This window comes from Thrips palmi, unplaced genomic scaffold (assembly GCF_012932325.1).
Source record: "Thrips palmi isolate BJ-2018 unplaced genomic scaffold, TpBJ-2018v1 HiC_scaffold_3, whole genome shotgun sequence".
Lineage (NCBI taxonomy): Eukaryota > Metazoa > Arthropoda > Insecta > Thysanoptera > Thripidae > Thrips > Thrips palmi.
The window spans coordinates 3,037,495-3,059,634 of record NW_023144630.1 but is presented as its reverse complement, the minus strand read 5'-3'; the positions used below and the strand labels follow the sequence as shown (position 1 = coordinate 3,059,634).

Here is a 22,140-nt window from a genome sequence, read left to right as displayed (position 1 = left end):
CCAAGGTTCGAGGTTCGAGCACCACCCCCGACTCGCCGCTCGCCGTGCCCGTCGCGACGGCGAGAGGGTCGCACGGGTCCGCGACCTCGGTGCCCCGGAGTGTCACGGGCAGGATGAGTTTCCCTGTCCAGGAGGAGCTGTGTTGTCTTTCAATTTATCAGTGTCCCGGACCGGCACCTCGGGGAAGCCAGCCAGTCGTTGAATGGAGAGATGGACAGGGGGAGGGGGGAGAGAGAGAGACAGAGAGAGAGAGAGGGGGGGGGCGCTTCATTCCCGGCGAACGTCCCTCGTGTTTTATGGCGCCACTTAGCCCCGCTGATGTCGCGGTGAAGGGGCACGGAGCCGGCACTGCGAAGAAGCCAGTCAATGTACAGTAAACAGCTTTAAACTAACATTTATTTTTTCAAATAATATTTTGGATTATACCTGCCGGAAACTCACACAAAAGAGGAACATTGGAATTTTCTGAAGATCGGAGGCAGCAAGTTCTCCGGAAGATTTTTCAAACAGTGTAGCTTTTTTCAATAAGTGCTCGTTGGTTTAGGAAATCGTGAGACAAGACGAAAGCACTTGAATCAATTCAATTTATTTGCAGAGTTTCGTCCCTAGACGTACTTACTCAGCGCGAAACTAAGACGATGGCGACAATTACAACGTGTGCCCTTTTTTTTCCGGTGACCCGTTGAGATACGAGCGCTGCGGCCGGAAGTGGGTACCCTATATTTCACCTGATTAGCACGTGGCGCCGAGTGGCAACCTTGGCTCTCTGATAGTGGCCCGGGCGGCTGGGACGGGGTGTCGGGGCTCGTGCAGCAGGCCGCCCGCCGCAGTCCCCGGCGTCCTCGCCAGCCCGGCCAGCCTCAGAGCACAGCCAGCCTCCAGCAGATGGATTCCCACCGACGGTCAGGTAGCCGCCACCCGAACGCCTGCGCATCGCGGGGTAGGCAATCCGACGCACGGCGGCACGCCGGGCCAGCGGGTTGCCTACCCGAGGTTCTGCGGGCGCTCCGAGCGCCTCGGTCGGCCTGGTGGCTGCACTGTAAGGCCTTTGCATTGTGTGCGCTGACGCGGTCTCTGGTTGCAGGGTCCGTCAAGAGCGAGGGTGCGTTCCTCAAGCCGGAGGTCGAGGCGGAGGGCGAGGACGGCGATGACGCCGCCGCCCCGCTGGGCCGCCACCTGTCCCAGAGTGTGTCGGAGCTGAGCGCGGGCTGCGGCTGCGGGGGCTGCGTCGGCGGCGCGGGGGCCTGCCTCCGCCCCCGCGTGCCGCCCCCGCCCGCCGCCGGCCCGTCGCGCGACTCGCTGGCCACCACGCCGCCGAGGTCGCCGTCCAGGTCGCCCCGGGGGTCGCCCCGCCTGCTGCGGCCCTTCCGGGCCCACCTCACGCCGCCGGGGGTGCGGCGCGCGTCGGGGCCCTCGGGCCGGGGCTCGGGCCGCCACCCGTCGCCCAGCAGGCAGCCGCCCCCGATGGTGGCCATGGCCGCCGCCCCCGCCGCCGCCCCCGCCGCGCAGGCAGCCATCAGCGCGCACCTCAGCGTCATGCAGAAGACGCACTCGTTCTTCAACTCACTCAAGGTCAGTTCGCGACGGCGTACAGTCCGGTGGAGGCGGCCTAAATTCTAGACGCGTTTTGAGCTCCAGAGTCGCTACACAGGACTTGAACGGAGCGTGTGACCCCACCAATGGATTGCTCTCCGAACGAGGAACCCATTGGTGGGGTCACACGTTCGGTTCTAGTCCTGTTTAGCGACTCTGGAGCTCAAAACGCGTCTGGGATTTGGTGGGCTCCTTCCAGTGCCGGGTTCCTTTTACCAGTGTGGGCGCTGTTCTCCCCCCGCCAATCCCTAGACTATTTGGCCGCCAGTCAGCCCTGTCCGCCTAACCGGAACAAATGTAGCGGGCTCACCTTACGCCCAGACAGTGGGGGAGAGGAGGAAGATGAGAAAGAGTGTGGGGAAGCCTGCGCTGTGTGTTTGACATCCCAGCGCCCCCTGTGCAGACCGGCCCGGCCAGCCCGGATTTGTTTCGTTGCTTTTCCACCAGTGCATTCTTCTTTTCAAGCTGCTTCGGACGCGGCTTAACTCAACTCATTTGCCCGGCAGAACCGCTGGGTGCGCAGCCGGTCGCGGGAGCGGCGGCGGACGCGCGGCGAGGCGGACCAGGGCGACGACGGCGGCGCGGCCGGCGTCGAGGACTCGTACTCCACGGACTACGCGGCGGACAACTCGTCGGAGTACTCGTCGTCGGCCACGCAGTCGCCCCGCCACCGCCACCGGGTGCCCGCCGACGCCACCACCGCCGTCGAGGACTCCCCCGTCAGGCTGCGGCGCCAGGCCTCGGCCGCCAGCGGCATCACCGCCACCACCACGGCCTCGGCCACCTCGGCCACCACCGCCGCCACCACCACCACCACCATCGTGCAGCCCCAGCCCGGTACCTCCAGCGACATCCCCATGCTGCTGGTGAGCTCCACGGACTGCACTGTGGATTTGCCAGAAGGCCGCTGTGGAGGCGGCCGAAACTCTATTAGTCGCTACACAGGACTCGAACCGAACGTGTGACCCCACCAATGGATTGCTCTCCGAACGAGGAATCCATTGGTGGGGTCACATTTCGAGTCCCATTTAGCGACTCTGGAGCTCAAAACGCGTCAAAAATTTTGACCACCTCCACCGGTCTTCTGGCCTACCGTAGCGCGCTAGCGGCGCAAGCGACAAAAAATTTCCTCCACGCGTGAGTCGAACCAAGGTCCTCTATCATCGCAATCGGTGACTCTACCCCTGCGCCACCGCGCATAGCTGTGTCGTGTGGATGCACTCACCTCGAGCTTGCTCGCGCCTTTTGGCTCCCACTTGGCTGCCGGTGCCTTACATTATGCATGCCAGCAAGCAACGCCCCCCCCCCCCCCCTGTTTGCCAGCCATGTTCCCTCACACTTTCACTGCAGCCTCGCACTCTCCCGCCAAGGTGAGATGAATCAAGAAAGTTAGCCAATCGCGCGCTGGCCCGCCAAGGCAGCGCCAAGGCCGAGGAGGCGTTGCGCTTTGAATTCAGCTTTTTTTTTCGTTCAACGACTTGTATTTCCCGCGCGATTTTTTTCCAGTGCACGTCGCCTGTGGCTCGCCGCTCCCGGTCCCGAGGTACGAGCGGTGAAACCGGGAGCACAGTGTACACGCTCCCCGAGGCCCGAGGGCGAGGCGTGCCTGGCGCGGGCCTGCACTGGCCGCCCAGTGAATGGCTCAAAGGAGGGCCGTGCATTAATTACGTCACGACGGGCTTAGTCACGCCGGGCTCATTGTCGCAGTGTGTTGCCACTTACGTGCGCGAAAACTCCCACGGTGGGCCGAAATTCCAGACGCGTTTTGAGCTCCAGAGTCGCGAAATGGGACTCGAACCGAACGTGTGACCCCACCAATGGATTGCTCTCCGAACGAGGAATCCATTGGTGGGGTCACACGCTCGGTTCGAGTCCCATTAGCGACTCTGGAGCTCAAAACGCGTCCGGGATGTGGGCCGCCTCCACCGGTCTTCTGGCCCACTGTGCGTGGTGGCGAGTTTAGCCTGCTTATGTGGCGACACTGCACTGTGGCGAAATTAATCGGCACACGCACCGCGTGACTCCGACCCTGACGTGCCAGCCTTGCTCATGTAGTATGTAGATTACCAGCACGATCCGCCCCCCTCCCCCTCCCTTACCGCACACCGGATTGGCAGGGCTCGGCACGCGATGCCCGAATCTCCTCCGTTCAATCGGGGCTCTTTGGTCTCACCGCTTTCTCCCCGTTCGTTGTCCACCTTTCTCCCTGCCCACCTCCTTCACCTCCCTCACCTCCCCTCTCTCTTCTAGACGTTGTATGAGCTCCCTAGTGGGATTCGAACCGAACGTGTGACCCCACCAATGGATTCCTCGTTCGCAGAGCAATCCATTGGTGGGGTCACACGTTCAGTTCGAGTCCCATTTAGCGACTCTGGAGCTCAAAACGCGCCTAGAGAGTCGCTCGCAATCTCTCTCCAACCACTCGCTCCCCCCCCCCTTTCCGTTTTGCAGTGTGCGAGCTTCGCCGCTAATTAAAGGCCGACCTCCAAACAGCGTGATTAGGGCTCATGACGTAAGGCTGCCTTCCAACTTCCCGAGCTCGACTCGACTTGCGGCAGTCTGCGAACAACGGAAAAAACTATTTGCCTCCCAAAAAATATAAATTGTACAACCGTAAAAACAAAACCAACCAGGTTTTTTTACGTTCACATTCGGGCTTCAAGTTTCCTTGCGCTCCTTTTGGTTGGAGGAAAAAAAAGGTAGAAGGGTTTGTAAATCGGTTTAGTCATCTCCGCTGCTCGCGCGGTGCTAGGCTGCCAGGGCTCTCCGCTCCACCTAGTTAGTTAGCTCCACGACACTGCAGAGAGTCCTCCAGGACCCTCCAGGACCCTCCAGGAGTCCCATTCCCCGAGTTGCTTTTTTTTTGCACCGCCACCGAGGCGACCGCAGGCCCGACGATGAATTCGCCTTGAATGCGCGGTGTTTGCTGGATAAATATTTTCCAGTGGCCCCGCCTTCCTCGCTCCCTTTTTGCCGCTTTTTGCAGTGTGTTTGCGCTGGATTCAAAGGGACGCCCGGCTGGCCCGGCGGAAACGGCCGGCGGTGCGGATTAGCGGGACCTGATCGAGTTTCATAATCCGACCAGTGTTTTTCGCTGTAAAAAAAACTGCAGTGCCTAGCAATGTCGTTAAAAAACGAGGTTGAAAAAAAAGGGCTCATGTTGGTATTTGAACCCGCAGGTGGCGTCCTCGGCGGAGTGCGAGGTGGCGCAGAGACGCCGCGCCGCGCTGCTGCAGCACTCGTTCTACCAGCTCCGCGTGCACCTCAAGAGGGGCAAGGACCTGGTGGCCAGGGACAAGAGCGGTGAGTGTAGAGTAGAAATTCCAGACGCGTTTTGAGCTCCAGAGTCGCTAAATGGGACTCGAACCGAACGTGTGACCCCACCAATGGATTGCTCGTTCCGAGAGGAATCCATTGGTGGGGTCACACGTCCGGTTCGAGCTGAAGCTAAAAAGCGCGTTTCCGCTTCCAGGAACGAGCGACCCGTACGTCAAGTTCAAGGTGGGCGGCCGCCTCATGCACAAGTCCAGGACGATCCCCAGGGACTTGAACCCCGTCTGGGACGAGAGCTTCACGCTGGCCATCGAGGACCCCTTCCAGCCCGTCCAGCTCAAGGTGGGTCGGGTTCGAATCCCGGTCAAGGCCGCTATTTTTTTTTCTTTGTTGTGTTTTCGGCTCTCTCTATCTGCGAGCGACACGGCCGCCGGAGTAGCAGGCCCTTCCCGCGTTGCCGTACTTCCGGTGATAAGCCTTCGCCTGTTGCGGTCAAGCCTCCACACAGTGTGGCCACACCGCCACGCCGCCGGAAACGCCGCGCTCCGGGAAGGCGGCCAAGGCGGGGCGGGGCGGGGCGGGGCGGGGCGGCGAGGAGGAGGCAGAAATGGGATTAGTTCTGTCGGCGGTGCCTCCACTGGCCAATTCCCCTGTTCTCCTGTTCCTGCAGTGTGCTGGCCTAGACTAGCCTAGACCACCCTCTGCAGCTAACTCTCCTCGGCACCTAATTGCCACACCGACCCCACTAGCTGACTCTCCCCAGGTGAATGTGGCAGCTGACTCTCCCCAGCTGACTCCCTGGCGACCTTCCCGTTCACCGCCTTGCATCCTCACTACGCGAGGCTCCTCTTCCCTCCATCCAAAATTTAAATTTTCTCGCCCGCCGCTCGGGACGTGAGTAGCGCACAGTGGGCCGGAAGACCGGTGGAGGCGGCCAAAGCTCTGGCGCGTTTTGAGCTCCAGAGTCGTTAAGCAGGACTCGAACCGAACGTGTGACCCCACCAATGGATTGCTCTCCGAACGAGGAATCCGTTGGTGGGGTCACACGTTCGGTTCGAGCCCCGTTTAGCGACTCTGCAGCTCGAAACGCGTCTGGAGTTTGGACCGCCCCGCCGGTGTTCTGGCCCACCGTGCGCGGGGTATCCCAACCCTGGAGACCCCCGCAGCCAGGCCAGTGGGTCAGTCGGGCGGACGTCTAGCGTCGTCGCCAGGGCGCAGCACGGGCAGGCCGGCGTCGATACTCCGTCCGCTGCCTCAGGAGGCACGGAGTATCGCCAGCCACCACTCCGACCGGAGTCAAAGCCAGCCTGCGCCAGATCTCTGAAGATCGGAGCAAGCTCTCCTGAAAGTTGCAAACATTTTTGAAAAACAGTGCACTGTCCCGCAGGTGTTCGACTACGACTGGGGGCTGCAGGACGACTTCATGGGGTCGGCGGTGCTGGACCTGACGCGGCTCGACCTGGGCAGGCACACGGAACTGGTGCTGCCGCTGCGGGACGCCGGCAAGGAGGCCGGCAAGGAGCCCGGCAAGGAGGCCATGGAGTACATGGGCGAGCTGGTGCTGGCAGTGTCGCTGTGGCCGCGGACGCAGGAGGACCGCGAGCAGGTAACAGCCGGGGCCAGAAGACCGGTGGAGGCGGCCCAAACTCCAGACGCGTTTTGAGCTCCAGAGTCGCTAAACAGGCTTCGAACCCAGCGTGTGGCCCCACCAATGGATTCCTCGTTCGGAGAGCAATCCATTGGTGGGGTCACACGTTCGGTTCGAGCCCCGTTAACCTACTCTGGAGCTCAAAACGCGTCTGGAAGTTTGACCGCCACCACCGGTCTTCTAGCCCAGCTTCGTTTCCTTCGCGTTTCCAGCTCAATGAATAGTCAGAGCGCGTCCTGCAAAGACTGACTCTGGCGGGAAATTTGAGACGAAGTCGAGTTTCCTGCCTTCGTCAACTTTATTGAAATTCGACCATACTTATTTCTCTCACCCGACTCGACTGTCGGTGGAAACAAAACACGAGATGCCTTTTCCTCGCGACTCTATGCTACCAGAAAGTTCTCTTTTCTTTCAATTGCACAAAATTGCACTTTATTGTTGGGTGTTCCTCTTTTTTTTTTGCGAAATTCCACGGACCGTCGCAAGCGCCCAATAAGCTTGCGCAGATGAGAAACGGTCGTCGCCTGGCTGCCAGCTCGGCGGGGCGGCAAATTGATTCGGAGGCGAGGCAGCCCAGCCCGCCTGACAGGCGCGACCCGAATGCATTTGCCTGGATACGGTTGGACGGCGCGCCGCTCCCCTAGGCCAGCTCACCCTTTTGATTTGCCTTCCTTGCAGGCTGCTGCAGGACAGTCCGGCTCAGGGTTGTCTGTGTCCAAACTCCTCCCCCAAGTAACGCAGCAGGTAATCCACAAAACGCTAGCCTGCCTCCCGAAAAGCGCCTCGCGCCTTTTTGAAAAAGTGCAGAAAAAAAAAGAGTGTCGAGACAGCAACGCCGACGGTGGTATTCGAACCCGGGGCTACGGCAGCCATCGGTTCAGACAATACCCCAACGTCGTGCTGCTCTCCCCACTTGACGTTTTACTTTTTCAAAAAAGCTGTCGGGCTTTAAATAAGCAGAGCTGTTTGTAACTAACCCGCCAACACTAACAACCAACTGCGACGCGTGTTGTAAATAACACTACTAACCCCAGCACGGTAAACGCCTATAGTCGAGCAGACGAGCTAAAGCGGCAGCAAATTGCGCCCACTGCGAGATTTTCTTTTTCTTTTCTATTTAGATGTTGTTTTGCCTGCTTTTTGGCAGCGTTCGCGCCGCGAAGGTGTCGGAGCGGCGGGTCGGATGCGGGCGGGTTGTCGCTCGGGGCCTGTGGGGGAATGGTTAAAAAAAATTAGCAAGAATGGGAAATGGTTTGTGCTGATGGGATGGCTCAGAGAGACAAAGACAGAGACAGCCACTTTTTGCAATCAGAGATAGACAGAGACCGTCCGAAGAGTTGGCAACCCTGTCCGCCCTTTCGTCCGACTGTCCGTGAGTGGCAACCCTACCTGCAGCCGAGCGTTTCCTGTGAGTCGTTTCGTCGCACCGTCTCTATCCCGCCCAATGAGTGAAACAGAGATGGAGTGATGAACCCACTCATCGGGAATCTCCTGGCGCTCACCGACCGACACAGCTCCGACCAAGGGGTAACCAACTCAAGATTTTCATGTACACTGATTATATTTAGAGTATGATTACATGTGATTTTTTTTATTATTTTATTATTTATCACTGATTAAAGGAGGTTATTATGTTGATTATTGGGAAATATTGGGGATTTTTTAGGCAGCGACCTCGGAAAGCTGTTAAAGTGTCGGAAATTCAATATTGGTGACTTTGGGCAGCCACGCGTAAAATTAGTTGCGGTCATGGGCCCTTCCTCGACGCCCTACTTTTCTAAGACCCTACTTTTTTGCCCCGCCTCGGGAAGGCTTTCCGTGATATTTTGGGGAGCGGTGGTCACGAAAAAATGGTCAAGAAGAGAATGAATTTCAGAAAATCAGTTTTTGCTGATTTGAGCGGTCACTGCGCCCAAATTTTAGTTGCGGTCAAAGGCCTCCTCGACGCCTTGCTATTCTGAAGACCTACTTTTTCATCCCCCGCCTCGGGAAGGCTTTGACCGCTGATAGTTTGGAGCGGTGGTCACGCAAAAATGGTAAAAAAGGAATGAATTTCAGAAAATCCTTTTTTTGCTGACTTTGAGCGGTCACTGCACCCAAATTTTATTTGCGGTCAAAGGCCTCCCTCGACGCCTCATTTAAAGACCCTCCCTTTTCATGCCCCCCCTGGGGAAGGGCTTTGCCCGCTGTATTTTGAGACGGGGTAAAAAAGGGTTTAAAAAAAAGGAAGGAATTTCAAAAATCACTTTTTTGTGACTTTGAGCGGTCCCTTGCAAAAATCCCGGTAAGTTAAAAGTTACGTAAAAGGGTAAAAACGGTTTTTTCCTTTATGGGAAAATTGGGTTTTGACTTCCCAAAGGGTAACTGTGGTTTTTCGTGAAAGGGGGGAAAAAGGGCATTTGGGGGGGTTTTTGTACTTAATTTTTCCCCCATCGTTAAAACAGGTTTAAAATCATGACCAAGGACAATGTGCATTTGTAGAAAAGGACAAAAACCCTTTAAAAAATATGAATTTTTCCCCCTAGCCCCTTAAAAAAACTGCTTTTTCAACCCAGGGCTGGTTAAAAAGGGGTAGAGCAGCAAATTTAACCCTCAAATATCTTAAGAATTAAAAAAAGGGGCGTTTTTTCCGTAATCCAAGTAAGTTGTCTCAATTCCATAAAAAAACTTTTTTTTTAAACAAAAAGGGTGTAACAACCAACCAATTTTTCATTCCTTTTCACCCCAAAATGTCTCTATTCCCCCTAGATTTCCCTTTTTTTAAATTTTTAAGTTGGGAAAATTTTTGAACCTTGGCAACAAAAAAATTTTTGTTTTCCCTTTTGGAGTTTTGGGTCCAAAGGTTTTGATTTCTACAATTTTGAAAAAAAGAAACAAATTCCAAATTTTTGGCGACGTTTTAAAGGCCCAGGGGGGGCCACGAGGGGCAATAAAAACCCAAGATTTAAAAGAACGCTATTTTCAGTTACGTTTTTTTAATTAGGGAAGCTAAAGAAGTTCAAAAAAGAATTTTCAAAATTACCAAAAAAATTTTTGGGGGTCCCAAAAACGGTTTTTACCGATTATCCCGTTCTTTACCGGTTTAAAAACCGGTTTAAAGCGGTCACTGCTCCTTTAGTTGCGGTCAAAGGCCTCCCTCGACGCCTTACTATTCTGAAGACCCTACTCTTTCATGCCCCGCCTCGGGAAGGCTTTGACCGCTGATAGTTTGGGAGCAGTGGTCTCGCAAAAATGGTCATGAAGTGAATGAATCCCCGAAAGTATGATTGTCATTTCATTGGGTGATGTTGATTATTTCACTGATTACCAACTAGACGTGCAATGATTATCTTGAGTTGGGCACGCCTTGGCTCTGACACTCCTTAGTCATGTTTCTGAGCGTAGACTTGACAGAAAACACACACAGGTTTAGCTTTGCCGATACGTAGTTCTCAGGCATCGGGCCCGACCCCGTCTGGTGCACGCTGCATGGCGTACCCGTAGTGAGTCGGACAGAGACAGAACAGCGTCAAGAAAACCTGACAGAGCCGTTTTGTTGTTAGTCTTTTTTGCGTAGAGTGCCCATCACAGGCGAGGCGTGAGTCTGCACAAAGTCCCTTTGAGCCCTCTTTTCTTTCTCTTTCTCTGTTGTTGTGTTCTAGCTGCACCCACCTGTCTCTCTCGCACACACCGTTGTTACCCGCCCTGACCAGCCCTTTTTAAGGAAAGGGGCCTGACTGAAGAATTTCATTAACGGTTGGGTGGTTCCTTTCTTTGAGTCCGTGCTGTTGTTTTTTCCATCCACGTCCACGTGAAAGAATAGGCTGTGGCTGTCGCTACCCCGCGAGACAGAGACTCCAGTCATGAGCTAATGGCTGGCCGCCGCGAAGGAATAGACCGGCTCCAGAGTCGCCCAACAGGACTCGAACAGAACGTGTGACCCCACTGATGGATTCCTCGTTCGGAGAGCAATCCATTGGTGGGGTCACACGTCCAGTTCGAGTCCCATTCAGCGACTCTGGAGCTCAAAACGCGTCTAGAGTTTCGGCCGCCTCCGCCGGCCTTCTGGCCCACCGTGCGACGGCGCAACAAGGAAGCCGCCGTCCTGGAAGGCCCGGGAGGCGGAGGGGTGGGGCGGCCCCCCCACCTGCCCACCCCACTGCTGGACGGGCGGCGCGAGCAAGCCAGCAAGCCCGCAAGCCAGGAGCAAGCCAGTCGCGGCGCGAGTCGGCATCAGGCGGAGCAGGCCGAGTCCGTCGAGTGCCAGCACGCCGGGCGGTGGTGGTCTACTGTTCGCGTGCGCTGGTCGTCTGGCCGTCTGGTCGCGTGCACCACCGCCACGCCCCGCTCCCAGGCGCCGCCGAGCACGCCGTCATGCCTGCTTGTTTACGCTGTTGCTCGGCCGTGCCGAACGCGGCGCGCGCGGCGCGCGGTGGTGGGGGGCGTTGACGGCGTTGACGGCGGCCTCGGCGCCGCCCGCACCGCCCGCACCGCCATGCAGGCCGAGTCGGGCACGCTGCGCCGCGTGCGCCACAAGCTGACGCGGCTGTGGCGCGAGGACGCGCGCGAGGACCACGACGAGGAGCCGCCGTCCCCGGACTCGCCGCCCATGGCCGCCACGCCGGCGGGGACGCCGACGGCGACGCGCGGCGTCCACCCGCGCCGCCTGCTCCGCGTGCTGCACCACCGCAGCCTGGGCAGCCTGGGCGCGCACAGCAGCAGCATGAGCAGCGTGGCCGACAGCGGGGACTCGGACGACCACGACGAACCTCAGGACCACGACGAGGCGGACTCGGACGCCGAGGACGCCGCCGACGCCACGCCCCCCGAGGAGCTGGAGCACGGCCCGCACGCCCAGCACGGCATCCTGGACAAGATCGGGCAGCGGCTGCGCCACCGAGGCGACCGCATGCACAAGGTTGGCGCCGAGCTGGCCGAGACCGCCGCCACACCGCACCGAATCGAACGTGTGACCCCACCAATGGATTCCTCGTTCGGAGGGCAATCCATTGGTGGGGTCACACGTTCGGTTCGAGTCCCATTTAGCGACTCTGGAGAGTTTGGGCGGCCTGCGCCAGTCTTCTGGCCCACTGTGCACCGTGCCTCCCGGTCCGTGTTGACGGGAACGTGCCGGCCGCAGCCGTTGCCTGGGTCAGTGCTTAACGCCCAGAGTAAACACACAGTGGCGCGCAGTGCCCTGGCAGTGCCCTGGCAGTGCCCTGAGCGGCGCCGCAGCACTTCCTGTTGAACTTCCAGCTGTGCTTGGGTCCGGAAGTCGGAGGCTTTTTTGCGCCACGCGCCGCCCTACCTAGCTTCGTTGTTTTACCTTTTCCGGTGACCTTATCTAGAGGCCAAAAGTTGTGGTTTTTCCTGGCGTACCCTTTGCGTCACCCCCACCCCCATCCTACTCCAACCGCCACCCCTTGGCCACCTCCAAGGACAAGGACATCATTTAAGGAAAAAAAAGTTTTTTTTTTTTCATTCTCTCCGAATTCCAAAGCGGCTCCTACGTTCTTAAAACACTTCGGTTTGTCGAGCTGTCCAAGAAAATAAACTGTCGAGTGGTTCGTCATTAAGATGTTGCTTAACGATGCTGACGTCGAGGGAGGGGGATGGGGTCTGTTTAGTTTGCGTTGCCTTGCTTCCCGTCCTCAGTTCCATACTAGGCTGCCTCGCAACAGCGAGTCAAAACTCAGGAACCCTTTTAGAAGAGTGTATTTTTTTGTTTTCCGCTTTGCGCTCTATTCGCTGTGGTTGTGGTTCATGCTGCATCTCTACTCGTGGATGTGGGTGTGGAGAGGCTCAGAACCACTGTTTTTTCCTCTTCTTCCTTTTCTTCTTCTTATTCTTCTTCTTCTGTCGCCAACAAAACCAAATGCTTTTTCCGTCGCTGCGGCCTAACGGCTCGACGCGCGCTCACTGTAAAACCTCTCTGTGTTGCAGTACTTTCAGCGGAACAACAAGCTGTCCGACGTGAACCGAAGACTGAAAAGCCAGATCTGGAGCTCCGTAGTCACCATCGTCCTCGTGGAGGGCAAGAACCTCCTGCCCATGAACATGGAGGGCACCAGCGACTCTTACTGCAAGTTCAGGTCAGCCGGCAGCAAGTTTGACGTCTTGTTTATTGCTGGTTTTGGCGCGAAAATTGTTTGTCGCTGGTTTTGGCGCGAACACTGTCCGTCGCTAGTTTTGGCGGGACAACTGACCGTCGCTTTTTTAGGCGCGAAAACTGTTTGTCACTTCTTTGGGCGCGAAAACTGTTTGTCGCTGGTTTTGGCGCGAAACAGTTGGTCGCTTTTTTTGGCGCGAAAACTGACCGTCTCTTTGTTGCAGGCTGGGCCAGGAGAAGTACAAGAGCAAGGTGGCCTACGGCACGCTCAGCCCGTCGTGGCTGGAGCAGTTCGACCTGCACATGTACGACGACCAGAGCCAGGAGCTGGAGGTGACGCTGTGGGACAAGGAGCGCTCCAAGGACGACTGCATCGGCAGGTGGGTGCGAGAGAGGCGGAGCTCAGTGGATTTGCCAGAAGACCGGCCGCGCACAGCACAGGGGTGTTCGGCTACAGCTGGGACGCCGCGGCGAGGCGCGCCGAGGCGTTGATGTGGTTGCCTCTGTCGGTACGCGGGGATAAGAGATGCACCTCCATCCCCACCCCTCCCCTCCCCGCGCCCCCCGCTACTCGTTATCGACCGCCCTCCCCCCTTCGAATCCGTCCCTTTGGTCCAGCACGCCCCCCCCCTCCCCCTGGCGGTGCCCGGGGCAGAGGTCAACAGGAGGAAAAGAGTGGGGGCTGGCCGGGGCGCTAAGTGTATGCTTGTTGTGTTGCCAGGTGCACCATCGACCTGTCGCTCCTGGAGCGGGAGTCGACGCACCGCATCAGGCAGCCCTTCGACAACGGCGCCGGCTCGGTGTTCCTGCTGCTCACCATCAGCGGCACCACCGCCTCCGAGACCATCTCGGACCTCACCACCTACGAGGACAACCCCCGCGAGCGCAGCCACGTGGAGCAGCGATACGTGAGTACGCCAACCCGAACCCGGTGGACGCGGTCAAAATCTCCAACGCGTTTTCATCTCCAGAGTCGCTAAATGGGACTCGAACCGAACGTGTGAACCCATCAATAGATTGCTCTCCGAACGAGGAATCCATTGGTGGGGTCACACGCTCGGCTCGAGCCCCATTTAGCGACTCTGTAGCTCACCGCCCCGACTTGTTGCGTTGCAGGGCCTGCTGCAGTCGTTCGCCAACCTCCGCGACGTCGGCCACCTCACCGTCAAGGTGTACCGCGCGCAGGGTCTGGCCGCGGCTGACCTGGGCGGCAAGTCGGACCCCTTCTGCGTGCTGGAGCTGGTCAACGCGCGCCTGCAGACGCAGACGGAGTACAAGACCTTGGCCCCGCAGTGGAACAAAATATTTACCTTGTGAGTTCATCTCGACTGTGCATGGTCGAGCAATGAAAATCTCAAATTTTCTCCAAAATAATGTGTGTACTTTTTTTTTTGTTGCAGCAATGTGAAAGACATCAACTCAGTACTTGAGGTTACGGTCTATGATGAGGACAGAGATCACAAGGTGGAATTTCTGGGAAGGCTAGCTGTGCCCTTGATGCGCATGCGGTCTGGAGAGAAAAGATGGTACTGCCTCAAGGACAAGAACTTAACCAGCCGTGCCAAGGGCAACAACCCCCAAATACTTCTGGAGATGACTGTTCTCTGGAACCCGGTATGAAACTGAAACTTATCCAGATGTCTCCGCCCTGGAGAGATATTTTTACCATGTCATTAACTACACAATCATATCCATTGTCCATTCAGATTCGGGCCAGTATAAGAACCATAAATCCAAAAGAAAAGAAATATATGCAGTCTGAAACAAAGTTCAAGCGACAAGTTTTTCTAAGAAATGTGATGCGGCTCAAAACTCTTATAATGTGTGTCATAGATTTTGGAAAATATTTGTCGTAAGTATGAAGGAAAATTACATGACCATTGCCAACTTTTCAATGAAATCTTATACTCCTTTTTAAAATAATAATTTCTTTTATACAGGGGTTGTTTTGAATGGGAGTCTACACCCAGAAGTCTCATAGCTTTAGTGCTGTTTATTTTAGGGTGTTATTATTTTGAACCATACATGGTGCCACTTGGATTACTCTGTGTATTCCTTAGATATTACATTGTGAGCAAATCAAATATTTACATTTAATACGGAATTTTGGACAGTGACTGAAAAGTGTTTCCTTTCCTAACAAATTTGACGTTTGTTATTCAGGTGCTTTCTTTGACGGGAGGCTGGGCTTCTCATGATGATGACGATGATTTATCTGGTGAAGAGGATTCTGACGATGACGACAAAGAGAAGGTTGATTCTTTTAACAAACCTAAACCCAACTAAGTACCATGGTTTTCCCATCTAATTATTATTTTCTTGTTTATTTAGGATGGCAAGATGAGTCTGAAAGAGCGTTTGCATGCTATTCAAGAAGTAACACAAACTGTTCAAAATTCTATTGGACATATAGCATCACTAGGAGAAAGCATAAAAAAGTAAGACTTAACGAAAATGTTGTGTATAAACTTGCGTAGGATTTCAATCACATAATTTTAATTTGTTTCTTTCTACCTACAGCACCTTCAATTTTACTGTTCCTTTCCTGACTTATCTGGCAATTCTAATGCTGCTTATTGCTGGTCTTGTGCTTTATTGGATACCAGCAAGGTATCTGATAATGATGTGGGGTATTAACAAGTTTGCTCGTAAAATCATAAGACCTCATACTGTGCCAAATAATGAAGTACTGGATCTTCTTTCTCGTGTTCCCGATGATATGGATTTGGTAAGATACTTTGATGTTTTTCAGCTCATTGTACATTAAGGTACTGTTGTCGACTTATTTGGTTGGTTCTCCTTTTCAGGTTGCCTATAGAGAACTAAGACCGCACAATACTTCTGAAAGTGAAAGACGTCGTGAACAAAGAAAGAAGCACAAAGTTAATTAGTGACAAAAAAAATTTTGAGGTGCTACCAAGGGTAACAGCACAAAATGTTGCATGACTGATCGTTTGTTATTGTTTTCAAAGCTTATGTATGTAACTTATGATACTATCAAGTGAGCAGTTGTAGCGTCCCCCACAGTACTGTACATTTTTGTTGGTTACAGTAGTTTTGCTCTAAGCTGCCGCTAGATCTAAAGATAATTTTATACTTTGGAAATATTTTGACTCCATTTTCATAAAAAAAACTTAGAGCATACAAATTTTGAAAAACACTGTTGTTAGGTCAGTGCTATATCATGGCATCAGCCCAAACTTGTTGACTTCGTTGATTGTTGTTATTCATTATGCATTTGCTATAGTATAAGAATTTTTCTTGCTTGCTGAGCAAGCACAAATTTTCTGGTAAATGTTTTCACTAGATTTGTGCCCTTTCTAGTCATTAAGTACTTTCATTATGGAACTTACACGGCCCCTTAACTCAATCCCATTTAATGAATTTGGTTGACAATTTTATTATTATTTCATATTTTTATATTTTGAGTGAAAAGAGCTAGATAGCAATCAATTTATGCCTTATTTAACTTAAGTGAAAGAAATGTTACTCTGCTTTGTTATTTCTTTCTGTCTGAAGATCTTTGTATTGAAACAAAATCTTATATAGCATTGACGTTGGCAAGTCAAATAATGCTACTTCAGTTGTGTGAACTTAATTATCCTAGCATTGTCATATTATTGGGTTCCAGTTGATTTTCCATTGAAGCATTCCACACTTTACGTGACAAATATCAAAGGATCATTTTTTAGTGCCCTAATTCAGATTCATGGTGAGTTGAATTTTGATCTTTCTCTGCATTTCAATTATTCCCATGTATGTGTCAGGGAATCTTGTGTAGTTCAAAGCAATTACTATTTTACATTTGTAAATCCTTTTCCTTCCCATCAGTGGTATATCAAGTATCAATCATTTATTTTAAGTATCAGAACAATGTTATCATATTGTTCCTCGCCTTCCTTGTAATTTTCTTGTCATGCCTTTTGAAACATATATAGCATTTCTTCCATTTTAACTAAGTACTATATTTAAAAGTCTTGCAAGTGTCTTTGATTCTTCCTGATTTGCACAGGGTTTTCACCAGAACCTTGTTTTGCAGTGCGAAACCACCCTAAGGTCCTGGCTCTGAATGGAAAGATTTTTTAATTTGACTCTGAAGTACCCATCACCAAGATGAAATTTGGCTATGTATTTGACTTGTCACAGGTTGTGTGTCAATAGATTTAAGGGTAAAATTGCCCACTAGTTCATTCCATTTTTATGTTCTTAATTTATTAAAAACATTTTTTTAGTTAACGTGATGTACGTGCATGAGTAAGCATATGTTTATCATTTCTGCACATCAATTGCTTTTACCAATGTGATGTTTATTTTATAATGTTTTCTCATCTGCTGATCAAAACTATCTTTACAAAGAATGTGATATTATATAGTGAAGTTTGAAGTGTCCTTGTCGACAATGTTCCTGCTTTACATTAATTTTATTGTGAAAAAGGCTGTGCTCTTAAATAAAATCAATTTCTGGTTCACGCGAGGCGCTTTCACTGTGGGCCTATTTGGCGCCACCCTCTATTATTGGATACACCCTTCCTTAATGGCATAAGACAAGTCCACCTCAGAGGGTACGCTGGTGTGCTTCTTGCTTCTTGCATCGACGACGATACACCATGGAGCAGTGCCTCTAGCGCGGAGTATTTGCCCCTGGAGGTGATTCCGCGACCCCTCAATAGGGGGCGCTGGCTCTGCGAGCTGCCACACTGGATTTTCGTCTCGCCGTCTCACAGTGGCCCAGAAGACCGGTAGAGGCGGCCAAAACTTTAGACGCGTTTTGAGCTCCAGAATCGCTGGATGGGTCTCGAATCCGAACGTACGACCCCACCAATAAATTGCTCTCCGAACAAGAGATGGACCACACGAACAAATGCGAACAGTTTACCAACAAACGCGCAATAATTAATTGCCCCATGGACGCGGAAAAATCCCAGTCGTTTCGCTCCCCGCGCGCGTGCCGGGACAGAGGGTGTGGGTCTTTTTGTTTGAGTGTGCGCTCGTGCGTGCGTGTGCGGAGACACGTGTGTGTTTGTGTGCCGGCGCCACGCCGCCCCGCCTCCACGTCCCACATCGGGCTGCAGCGACGGCCGCAGCGGGGGTGTTGGTCGGCATGGTCGCGGAGAGTGCACGGGGCGGGGCGGGGGTGGCCGCCTTCTATTTAGAGGGCGCGCCATTCTAATTCCGTGGCGGCGGGGCGGCCCGGGGTGACTATCGGCGCGTTTTGTATTAATAGATGCAGGAGGGCGCCCCGCGGACTCCCGCAGTGTCCCGCGGCGCACAGTGGGCCAGACGACCGGTGGAGGCGGCGACAATGCCGGACGCGTTTTGAGCTCCAGAGTCGGTGAACAGGCCTCGAATCGAACGTGTGACCCCACCAATGGACTGCTCTCCGAACGAGGACTCCATTGGTGGGGTCACACGTTCGGTTCGAGTCCTGCTTAGCGACTCTGGAGCTCAAAACGCGTCTGGGGTTTTGGGCGCCTCCACCGGTCCTCTGGCCCACCGTACGGCTTGGCAGTGTGCGCACGGCGTCACGGCCAGATTGAGGGCCACCATCGGGGTGCGGCTCGGCCAGGCTCGGCCAGGCAGACTCACTCGCTTCATTAAGAGGCGGTGTCTCCCGGCCGGGCTACTTAACCTTAAGCTGCTTCATGAATAAGGAAAACATGCCCGGCGATGCGGACACGGCTCGCGCGGCCGGGCCTTGGCGCCTGGAGGTTAGGCAACACTGCGCGCGGCAGTGTGGCGGGCTGGCCTACCCGCCACTCGGCAGGCGCTAGCCGCCCTGCGAGGTAGGCAACACTGCGCACGGCAGTGTGGCGGGCTGGCCTACCCGCCACTCGGCAGGCGCTAGCCGCCCTGCGAGGTAGGCAACACTGCGCACGGCAGTGTGGCGGGCTGGCCTACCCGCCACTCGGCAGGCGCTAGCCGCCCTGCGAGGTAGGCAACACTGCGCACGGCAGTGTGGCGGGCTGGCCTACCCGCCACTCGGCAGGCGCTAGCCGCCCTGCGAGGTAGGCAACACTGCGCACGGCAGTGTGGCGGGCTGGCCTACCCGCCACTCGGCAGGCGCTCGTAAGGCGCTGGCCGCCCAAAAAGCAGACAGAACACAGCAAAAACAAAAAACTTCTCTACTCTGATAGACGAAGACAGAACGACAGGGTCAGCATCAACACCGCTGTGACCACCCCACTGCAGTCGCGTTGAAGCTAGATGTCCGCCGGGATTGAGCGGGCCGAGAGAGAGACAGACAGAAAGAGTGAGGGGAAAGGGGGGGGGGAGGAAGCGTATCGCGAAGTCTGGCCGCGACCACGGGATCGGCGAGCATCATAAAATTGCCGCCACCACAGGCGAGGCCGGCGAGGCCGACGCTCGCATTCTTTCAAATGAACGAGCGAGGCAGTGTGGTGGTGGTGGTGGGGGGGGGGGGGGGAAACCGCTAAGAGCCGCGCGGTGCGAAACAAAACAAAGTGGACGCATTTTTCCTGGGCCGGCTGGGCTGGGCGCTTCGCGGGCGCTTCGCCTCGCGCCGCTTGGCGCCGCTTGGCCGCCGCGCCGCTTGTGAAGCCCTCCTGGGAAATCTCGGCCGGCCTGCTGATTTGTTCCACGCCATGCCGAGCCGAGCCGGGCCGACTCGGGCCGACTCGAGGTAGGCAACCGACTTCCTCCATCCACACATACATCATCTCATTATTTCGTTTCGAGACATGTTTACTGCCCCGGAGGTCCCCTCGGAGTCCCCACCACCCGACACGGAGTGGCCCCGAGGGCTGGAGCGGTCCTGGACCTCTCCTGGAGAGGCGCTGCCGGAGGGCGCCCTGGAGGTCCCCCCCCCTGGAGGGACCGACCTGGAGGGGTCCTGGAGGGGTCCTGGAGGGCGGAGGGGGCCTGGGAGGGCGCCTGGAGGCGGTCCTCGGGGGGACGAGAGGTACCTCAGCGCGTGGCACCGACAGAGAGAGAGAGAGAGAGAGAGAGAGAGAGAGAGAGAGAGAGCAGGCGGAGGGAAGCGACAGAGGAGCGGTGACAGGGAGTACGAGAGAAGAGACGAAGCGCCGGCGGGAAACCAGAGGCGCGGGGACCACTGACCCCGTGACGGCCACATGCCGGAAGGCCACTGACAGGGGCAAGATCTGGGGCGAGGCCACCACCGCGAAGCCAAGGCAAGGACACTACACTGTGTGCTTGCAACGCAGCAGCAGACCGGGAGATGAAGTGTCACCTGCGACAATTGTCGTCACACTGACAAGTTTCAGAATGGAACTAACTCAACTAAAACAAAGACACCCTGTCCACTCATTGGTCTCATTGCGCACTGCATGCAGACCTGAAAAGGTGTCTTTTAGCGACACGACACTTAAAAAAAGAAAATGACAGAAAAAAAAAGCCGAAAGTGAGATGACAGCCGGCCATAAAGAGTATCCGCTGCGGATGCGCTCCGCGCGACAGAGGCGCGTACATTTCTCATGTCGTTTCGGCCTTCCGTTATTTCTTCCTACTTCCGGTGTGGGCGCGCCCGCTGGAGTGCGTCCCGACGGTGTGCCAGCCCGTCGATCGGGAGGTGGCTGCCTCAATACAAGCACAACAACACTTTAAAAGTGGATCGAGAGTCCCCGCGGTCCGTTGCACAGTGGGCCAGAAGACCGGTGGAGCGGCCGAAATTCGAGAAGCGTTTTGAGCTCCAGAGTCGCTAAATGGGACTCGAACCGAACGCCAAGCCGCAGCCTGCAGGTTCTGCTCAAAGCAGATTTCCACAAAAGCAGCGCGGGTTCTGATAGACAGAGCGTCCGGGATGTGTGCGCATTTGTTTAGAGATGAAAAAGGGACAGAGGAGAGAGAGAGAGAGAGAGAGAGAGAGAGAGAGAGAGAGAGAGAGAGGGGGGGGGGCAAAGGGCTCACTGGGCGTGGAGAGACTGGAGAGCACACACCGTTGAGTAAATCGCACCCCGGTTCATCTCGTTCTTATTCCAGTCCCCATTCCAGTCCCCGCCCCGCCCCGCCCCGCCTCACTGAAATAGAAAAGGCGTACCAGTACCCGAGCACTCGCCGCGTGGCGCCGCACCCCGCCTCGCAGATATTGGTTCATCGCAACAGACCGATAACAGCAGATACACTGCGAGGAGCGGAGCGGGACTGCGACCGAAGAAGAAACATAAAACACGCCGTGCGGGCAAAAAAAATCACGAGTACACTCTAAGTATAGGTAGGTGGCGTGCATAGCAACCTGGTAGCGCAGTGGTTAGAGTGCTGCGTACCTGACTGGCAGGTCTCGGGTTCGAGACTAGTACCGTGAGCATATTTTTCGGCAAAGGCAACCGACTTCTTGACGAGGTCTATTCGGAGAGGATTGAGTACCAGCGCTGGCAGTGCAGCCACCACGATCCTCCGGTAGCTCAATGGTAAAGAGCTTGTTGTGGGAAGCGGCAGGTCGCGGGTTCGGGACCGGTAGCATAAACAATTTTTTCGGCGACCACTTGCTTGGGGAGGTATATCCAGAGAAGATTGGGTACCGGCGCTGGCAAGGCGGGTGCCATGGCGTCCCGGTGGCTCAGTGGTTAAGAGCATGATGTGGGAAGCGGCAGGTCCTGGGTTCGGGACCGGTAGTATACACAATTTTTTCGGCGACCAATTGCTTGGGGAGGTATATTCAGAGAAGATTGAGTACCAGCGCAGGCAGGGCGGGTGCCATGGCGTCCCGGTGGCTCAGTGGTTAAGAGCATGATGTGGGAAGCAGCAGGTCCCGGGTTCGAGACCGCTCAAAGTTCCATTTTTTCGGGACCAGATTTCTCGAACGGCAGCTCAAGAGGAGTTGCGACATCGCCGATGACAAGCTGGTTCGGTGGCTGAGCGGTCAGGGTAGAGGAGTTGACTAGACTCGGCACTCGGGGTCGCGGGTTCAAATACCCAATGTGACCCCTCTGAGGTAAGGCCTCTGAATCTGGACTCTCACTGTACCACAGAAACCGCGCGCACTTCGGGTGGGCCAGCCTAATACGAACCCACTAATCTGTCGAATTGCGCGGCAGGGAGCGTCGGATGAAGGCCCGGTTCCCATAAGAACACCGAAGCTGATCGGCGGGTCTCCTTGAGACTTTCGTATTGCCACTTTTTGCCGCCGATTTTTTTCGTTTTTTTTTGTTGAATATTTTTTATTAAATTTTTTTATTAGTTAGGCGAAATAGACTGGTAGGCGAACATTTAGGTAGGAGAAATGATAAAGACTCCATAAGGTTTGTATAAAATCCGATAAAATCGGACAAATTCAGGGAAAGAAAACCTGGGCACCTGCCTGTTGGACTCCGGAGGCGCACGACACTCTATTTCAGTGCCAGGGGAAGGGCTGGACTAAAAGGCTGAATCTCGTGGCTTGGTCCTCGGGACACCCCGCCCAGCCCCGCCCCGCTCGTCTGCGGGCTCGAATCGGAATTGTATAAAGCAACGGCTGTTTTGGGCTCATAATCCCGTTGACTTGTGTGCGGGGTGGGGCGGGGCGGGGCGGGGTGGGGTGGTGCCGGCACACCAAAAGCGTCATTAAAAAGCAACAACGGCA

General features: G+C 54.9%; 1 protein-coding gene across 1 annotated transcript in view; it reads left to right on the top strand.

Moving 5' to 3' along the window:
* Window positions 1-17,071, top strand: part of LOC117648216 (multiple C2 and transmembrane domain-containing protein) — a 29,778-nt gene extending 12,707 nt beyond the window's left edge. Inside the window, exons 2-18 of the mRNA XM_034390596.1 lie at window positions 1,085-1,572; window positions 2,100-2,459; window positions 4,773-4,896; window positions 5,066-5,208; window positions 6,254-6,472; window positions 7,193-7,258; window positions 12,437-12,585; window positions 12,827-12,982; window positions 13,324-13,510; window positions 13,719-13,915; window positions 14,003-14,216; window positions 14,309-14,454; window positions 14,543-14,672; window positions 14,766-14,855; window positions 14,934-15,040; window positions 15,123-15,330; window positions 15,410-17,071. Of these exons, the coding sequence (XP_034246487.1) occupies window positions 1,085-1,572; window positions 2,100-2,459; window positions 4,773-4,896; window positions 5,066-5,208; window positions 6,254-6,472; window positions 7,193-7,258; window positions 12,437-12,585; window positions 12,827-12,982; window positions 13,324-13,510; window positions 13,719-13,915; window positions 14,003-14,216; window positions 14,309-14,454; window positions 14,543-14,672; window positions 14,766-14,855; window positions 14,934-15,040; window positions 15,123-15,330; window positions 15,410-15,493 (3,068 nt within the window). The 3' untranslated portion in view covers window positions 15,494-17,071. The remainder of the gene's footprint in view (window positions 1-1,084; window positions 1,573-2,099; window positions 2,460-4,772; window positions 4,897-5,065; window positions 5,209-6,253; window positions 6,473-7,192; window positions 7,259-12,436; window positions 12,586-12,826; window positions 12,983-13,323; window positions 13,511-13,718; window positions 13,916-14,002; window positions 14,217-14,308; window positions 14,455-14,542; window positions 14,673-14,765; window positions 14,856-14,933; window positions 15,041-15,122; window positions 15,331-15,409) is intronic.
* Window positions 17,072-22,140: the final 5,069 nt, after the last annotated feature.